This window comes from Cherax quadricarinatus, chromosome 93 (genome assembly GCF_038502225.1).
Source record: "Cherax quadricarinatus isolate ZL_2023a chromosome 93, ASM3850222v1, whole genome shotgun sequence".
Taxonomy (NCBI): Eukaryota; Metazoa; Arthropoda; class Malacostraca; order Decapoda; family Parastacidae; genus Cherax; species Cherax quadricarinatus.
This window is the reverse complement of record NC_091384.1, coordinates 2963127-2970523: the sequence shown is the minus strand read 5'-3', so window position 1 is coordinate 2970523 and position 7397 is coordinate 2963127. Positions and strand designations below refer to the sequence as shown.

Here is a 7397-nt window from a genome sequence, read left to right as displayed (position 1 = left end):
ACTAGACGTTGATCCAAGGCAGCCAACTTTCAAGCAGGAGGCTTACAGCTTTTCATCTCATCCCCTGCATGCATCAGCTTACTAGAGATTTTTAAAATGCTAGGAATTCGTAAGAACAGACAAAATATTCACAAACACTGATCTCTGGCTGAATATTTCGTCTGTTCTTGTGAATTCCTAGCATATATATTCATATATATATAGTATGTACTACTACTATTACTACTACTACTACTACCACTACTGCTGCTGCAGCTTCTACTACTACTGCTGCATCTACTATTATTACAATTACTATAGCACTACTACTACTACAACTACTACAACTACTACTCACCAGTAGTAAGAAGACCATCACTGCGGACACACTGAACTGTACCATTATGGACCTGCCAGGAGAAGCTGAAACATGGACCAGCCAGACATGGCCGTGTCTCCCACAGTGGTCCAGGACAGGACCGGTGGCCCTCAGATACCCCCTCAGTCAGCACTGCTCTGGACCGGGCCTGGGTACCTCCTGCAGGAGCAAAGTATATCTTGAAGAAGCATAGGATCCCTTTAAGTTATCTTGAAGGAACACAGAAATCCTTTAAATTATCTTGAAGGAGCATAGGAATCCTTTAAATTTAAATCTTTGTTTACACTGTCCATATCTCTATAATCGGAGAGCCATATAATTGGAGGGTCCTGATTATACGGCAGATTAGGTTCTGGGCTACCGCCATAAACTGAAAATCACCAAAAAGTGAGTCACCCATTTCTTTATTTTTCAATGCATATAAATGCTTGATGACATATTTTTACTAGCATATATTAAGTGAGCAATAAAATTAGTGCTAGAAAACAATAAAAGGAAAAATTCATATACAGTACATTCATTATTTACCTTAAAATAATTTCTGCATTAATTCATAGTGAGTAATGAGTAGTATTTATTTTAGGAAGTCAAAAGGAGATGGCACATCTTCATCCACTGACTCTTCAATGAATTTTATTCATTTTGATGATGGAGACTTGGGTGTTAGTATGTTAGTGCATCCAGGCACTGTCTTCTCTTCATTAGCAATAAATGTCCTAGAGGGCATCTTCTTCCAAAATGATGCGGCTTTATTCACATTAAAAATCTGCTGCTTGGTACAGATTGGCCATCACTAATCCGGCAATCAGTTATCTGGTTCCATCAGTAATCCAGTACAGGAGGGCCCCACTTATACAGCGGGTTAGGTTCCAGGCTACCGCAGTAAAGCGGAAACTGCCGTAAAGTGGAACACCCTTTTTTTCCACTTACAAATGCATACAAACACTAGATAACAAGTTTACACTAACATATATTATGTTAGCAATAGAACCAGGCATCAAAAAACAATAAAAAAGTACAATACACACATAGTGCACTCATTACTTACCTTAAAATATTTATAGTCTTAATCTAGGGTGAGACAAGTAGTATTTATTGTAAGAAATCAAGTGTGGTATGTATGGTGTCAGCCAGGCTACCATACCAGGCCACCCCCACCCACACATACTATTCTATGATATTTAAGCATCCCAGAGCGATAAAATGTATATACAGTTCACTCATTACTTACCTTAAAATATAGGGTGAGATGAGTAGTATTTATTGTAAAAAATCATGTGTGGCATGTATGGTAGTCAGCCAGGCTACCATACCAGGCCACCCCACCCACACATACTATTCTATGATATTTAAGCATCCCAGAGCGATAAAATGTATATACAGTTCACTCATTACTTACCTTAAAATATAGGGTGAGATGAGTAGCATTTACTGTAAAAAATCAAGTGTGGTATGTATGGTAGTCAGCCAGGCTACCATACCAGAGAGAAAGAATGAGTGCATGAGAGAGGACAGGCGCAGAGTTATGTAAACAAACCAGGCAAAGGTAAGTTTTGAAAACAGTGTACACGTCTGGTTTGTGTACAAGTTACATTGTGTACAGGTTGTCTCTACATTGATACGGTAGAATAAATAAAGAAGAACACTCCCATTCTCATGTAACATCATTTTGAGAAGAAATGATGCTCTGAGTGAAGGCAATGGAAGTAAGTCACTCTGACTCTTTTGGGTTATCCTAGTTTCTCTACACATATGTTGTTATGTATTTATGTTATGTATCGTGTTTATTATATAATTTTGAAAAAAATATCACGGATGGATTAATGAAAATGTGTATATTAACGTAATATACAACATTTAATGATACACCGAGCTCAGACAGCGTAAACAAACTGAACAGGTTGTGGACGATCACTCGGTCAGGCGAAATAGACGGTATTAATACGTGTCCAGTTTTAGTTCATTCATGTACATTTGTAAGAGTTTGTGAAACTTTTACCTTATAATATTTTTATTATTATTATAATAATTAAATCACGAAACAAATACTCTTACACTGTGTACAAGTTAGTACAGAATTATAGCTATAAAGTGAAGGCATACGAAAGAAATATTTTTCTACAGTTATCCCTAGTAACAGGTGACGGGCTAGAGAAAACGTAATTCTTCCGACACTTCTACAAACCGTTTGGTAAACATCTCGTATATATTTGTATAAATTTTTATACTGTGGGTGCATGTATCATGTTTGTGTGTTACATAATGTGTTTCTTATATAATTTTGAAAAAAATATCATAGATAGATTAAGGGAAATGTCTATATTAACGTAATATGCGACATTAATGCGCCCAAGAGATTATTATTATTACTATTATTATTACTATTATTATTATTATTATTATTATTATTAATTGGACAGCGGCAGCGGCAGCGGCAGCAACGGTATCCTACCAGCTCTTCTTTCTCAAAAAAACATCGCCCATCAAAACTTGTGATGGCCTAAGTGAAAGTTCAACTACATGAACCCACGTAGACCACAACATGACCCAAGAATACTAAGAATGTAACCCAAATCTTGACAAAATTAGAAGATCTAAGGAAGACAGCCCTGCTAACCCAAACACTGCCTCCGCTGCCAGACAACCACTTAACCCAAGCTCCGAGAAAACAAGCCTTCTCCATTGCTACACAGTATCTACTTCAGTGATACTATGAAAGGATATCGCAGAAGACACAACACCAGTAATAAAAGAATAACAGCAAGGACCCTAGAACTCAACTTGTCTACCCAGCAGGACGCCAGTGTATCATCAACCCCCCTCACCGACGCCACCCAGGGAACAACAACAACAACAACAACAACAAACATGGCTGACTCCCCCTCCAACTCCACTCCCTTCAAAGGATTCATCCATGATAACTCAGGTACGATTATTCCTGACAATATCAAGGACTACATCGTTGCTCTAGAAAATGAAATCAAAGATATCAAAGCAGCACTCGAGCGACGAGATTCCAAGATAACCAACCTCGATAATAAGATCCAAAACCTTGAAGAGAAGATTACATCGGGAAGTGTTGACACAGAAAATACTCTAAAAGCAGCTATAGCCAGTCACACTGAGCAAATAACAACAATAAATATGAAGGTTGAAGAAGCAATCAAGGACTGGAATCAGAACATGCACACTCGACTAAATGAATACCTTGATTTCCAAGACGACAAAACTGAACAAGATAAGTTGTCTGATGCAGTTATAATAAACAGTCCACACATTCCTAGTGACATAACACAAGCTCAGTGCAAAGAAACTGCTGTCAGGATAATACAGGACCACGTACAAGTCATCGTGCAAAACAATGAAATCAAAGAAACACGTTTGCTAGGAAAACCAGGAAGTAAACACAGTATAATGATCCGACTTCATTCGTACGATAAAAGAAAGGACCTAATTAAATCAGCAATTACAATGAAAAATGGAGTGTACATAAATGAGTGTCTAACAAAAAAACGTCAAAACCTTCTGTTCAGGCTGAGAAAACTTAAACAGGAAAACAAAATACATCAGTGTTTCACGCGAGATGGGAAAATACTAGTAAGGAAAACATCAACAGGACAACAATATACCATCTCAAACGAACATGATTTCTCTACCTTCCTTAGAAAAGCTGACATTTCTGTAACAGATTAGATAAGTGCCCTTAATACATATATACGTGTGGTGCATATAGTGTACGTTACTATTATATTGTACATTATTATTTTTATTATTTTTCATCACTAGCTAATGCCAACTACCTCCAATACTCTATAACTTTCTTACTGCTATTAATTGCTCATAATTTTAAATTAAAAGTCAAATCTTACTCCAAATTAATAATATTCATTTTTTCTTACCTGTCCATTTAATTTTGTTTATCACTACTTATTTTTTAGTCACTTTACATTGTGTATGCAATTAGTGTATATTCCAATTACTTTTTTGCAAGTACCAAAACTATCTTTTGCTAGCTAGTACCAACTACCTCATTTTTTTTACTTTTATTGTGCAATAAACTGCTCAATTTATCTAATATTACAAATCAGATCTTACTCCTAAACCAATATTATTTCATAGTGACCATCTGTCCATTTAACTTTGTTTACCATTACTTAATTTTAGTCCCTTATATATTTTCTCCTTTATTTTAGCTTTATATAACTACCCTAGCTTATACATTCACAATTGTTAAAATAATCAAGGTGCTATTCTCAGGTGCTAAAGTAGAACAAGTTCACAATTTTGCCATTATATTCCAAAGCTCATTTATTTTATAGTACTACCTACTATCATATTCCCAAGCTCCATTATTTGATCATCACTTTATTTGTACTAGTCCCTTTTATATTGTCTCCTTTAATTTAGCTTAAAAAAAAAAAAAAAAACTACCTTAGCTCATTATTTTACATTTGTTAAATAATTCAGGTGCTATTTTTTAGCTTAAGACTATTTACTTTGTTTTATACTTAATTCTAACTATAGATTCACTACAAATCTTATGATTACAAGCATTGATCCAGATACCAACCTCTTATTTAATGACTTAAATGAATCAAACAGTTACTGTAATTACTACACTGCAGAACAATCAAAGGCACTTCTCAGTGCCAACAACAACATAACTATCTTTAACTACAATATCAGATCTTTAAGCAAGCATTACGATGACCTCATAGCATTACTAAATTCCTTACATGCCAATATGTCCATCATTACACTAACTGAAACCTGGCTAAAGCCTGATAGTACAGATGTCTATGCCATTCCTGGTTACACAGCCATACACAACTGTAGGCCAGACCAACAAGGGGGTGGCACAGCCATATACTACTCAGACCAACTAGAATGTATTACTAATACTTGCACAAGAGATGAACATGGGGAATATATAATAGCCAAATTCAAATCCAAATACCTACAAAAACCTCTCACATTGATAAACATCTACAGAGTTCCACAGTCAAACATTAGCCAATTTAGTCAAAACCTAGGAAGTATGATAACTGATGCACGCATGAACAAAGCTCACTTACTACTCTCAGGTGACTTCAATATAAATCTCCTGCAAGACCAGGACCCACACGTTACTGAATTCACAAACACAATGAGTAACTGTATGTTGCTACCAACAGTAACAAAACCTACAAGAGTTACAGAGACTAGTGTTTCCCTACTTGACCACATCTGGACCAACACCATATCCCCTTTAAAATCAGGCATAATTACAGATAATACCACAGACCACTACCCTACTTTCCTCATAACAACTCTTGGTAAATTACCCCAAGACACTACTAAAGTCACCTTCAGACTTCACAATGAGGCAGCCATTAATAACTTCACAACAGCAGTAGCAAACATTGACTGGCACACTGAGCTAGAAATCAATACAGATATTGACGAATGTATTAATAATTTTCTAAAAAAGACTCAATACCTCTATAACAAGCACTGCCCTAAAAAAACTAAGCAGATGACAGCTAAGAGACTGAACAGTCCCTGGCTAACACCCAGCATTCTCAAATCCATAAATACAAAACACCAATATGAAAAACAGTACAGAATGGGTCACATAACCAGAGACCAAACAAAACGTTACTCGTCAATCCTAACCAGCCTGATAAGAAGGGCAAAAAAATTGTATTATGAGAACAGATTATCCAACTTACGAGGTGATATAAAAAAGACCTGGAAAACCCTATCAGAAATTCTGGGAACAAAAAAGATATCACGAAATAGCGAAATAAAATTAGCAAAATCAGATGAACCCCAACTCCCACCAACAGAAACAGCAAACAGACTCAATGATTTCTTCTCCACTATAGGACAAAACCTTGCCAATAAAATCCCAAGCTCAGATACCCCACCAAATGACTACCTCACCGGTAACTACCCGAACACACTGTTCCTAGCTCCGACTAACCCATACGAAGTCTCCCTTATTATCAACGCACTAAAAAACAAGGCAGGAGATTTAAATACCTTACCACCCTTTATATACAAAAAAGTGTCACAAGTGCTATCACCAATCATTGCAACACTCTTTAACAAATCCATTGAATCCTCCACCTTCCCTACAGTACTCAAAATAGCAAGGGTCACCCCGATCCACAAAGGAGGAGACCAAACAGAGTTGAATAACTATAGGCCAATATCCAACTTACACCCTCTCTCAAAAATCTTCGAAAAATTAATTCATAAACGAATCTACTCCTACCTTATCTCCCAAAACATACTCAACCCCTGCCAATTTGGATTCAGGCCTAATAAAAATACTAATGATGCTATTATACACATGCTAGAACATATATACACTGCAATAGAGAAAAAAGAAGTCCCACTGGGGATCTTCATTGACTTACGTAAAGCTTTTGATACAGTTGACCATGACTTGCTCCACGTAAAATTGTCACACTATGGTATAAGAGGGCACTCCCTCAACTACCTCAAGTCATACCTCAGCAACAGAAGCCAATATGTGTACACAAATGGGGCAAACTCTTCTGCACAACCAATTACAGTTGGTGTCCCACAGGGAAGTGTCCTTGGCCCTCTTCTCTTTCTCCTATACATAAATGACCTACCAAATGCTTCTCAATTACTCAAACCCACACTATTTGCTGATGACACTACATACGTCTTCTCCCACCCGAGCCCAGTCACGCTAGCCAATACTGTAAATACCGAATTACAGAAAATATCTACCTGGATGAGGACTAACAAACTTACACTAAACATTGACAAAACCTACTTCATTCAGTTTGGTAACAGAGCTACAGATGTCCCTCTTAACATAATGATAAATGGATCACCTATCACAAAGCTAACAGAGGGAAAATTCTTAGGAATCCACCTTGATAATAGACTCAAATTTCATACACATATACAACAAATTTCTAAGAAAATTTCCAAGACTGTAGGCATACTATCGAAGATACGGTACTATGCTCCACAGTCAGCCCTCCTGGCCCTATATCACTCTCTTATTTACCCCTAT

The 7397-nt window shown here is 36.7% G+C and overlaps 1 protein-coding gene across 1 annotated transcript in view; it reads right to left on the bottom strand.

The window, feature by feature from the left end:
• The window catches only part of LOC128703484 (thrombospondin type-1 domain-containing protein 7B), a gene marked incomplete at its 5' end in the record, with an annotated part of 69819 nt that overhangs the window by 13607 nt on the left and 48815 nt on the right, over nucleotides 1–7397 (bottom strand). The window contains 1 exon segment of the mRNA XM_070104623.1: nucleotides 338–517. Within this exon segment, the coding sequence (XP_069960724.1) occupies nucleotides 338–517 (180 nt within the window).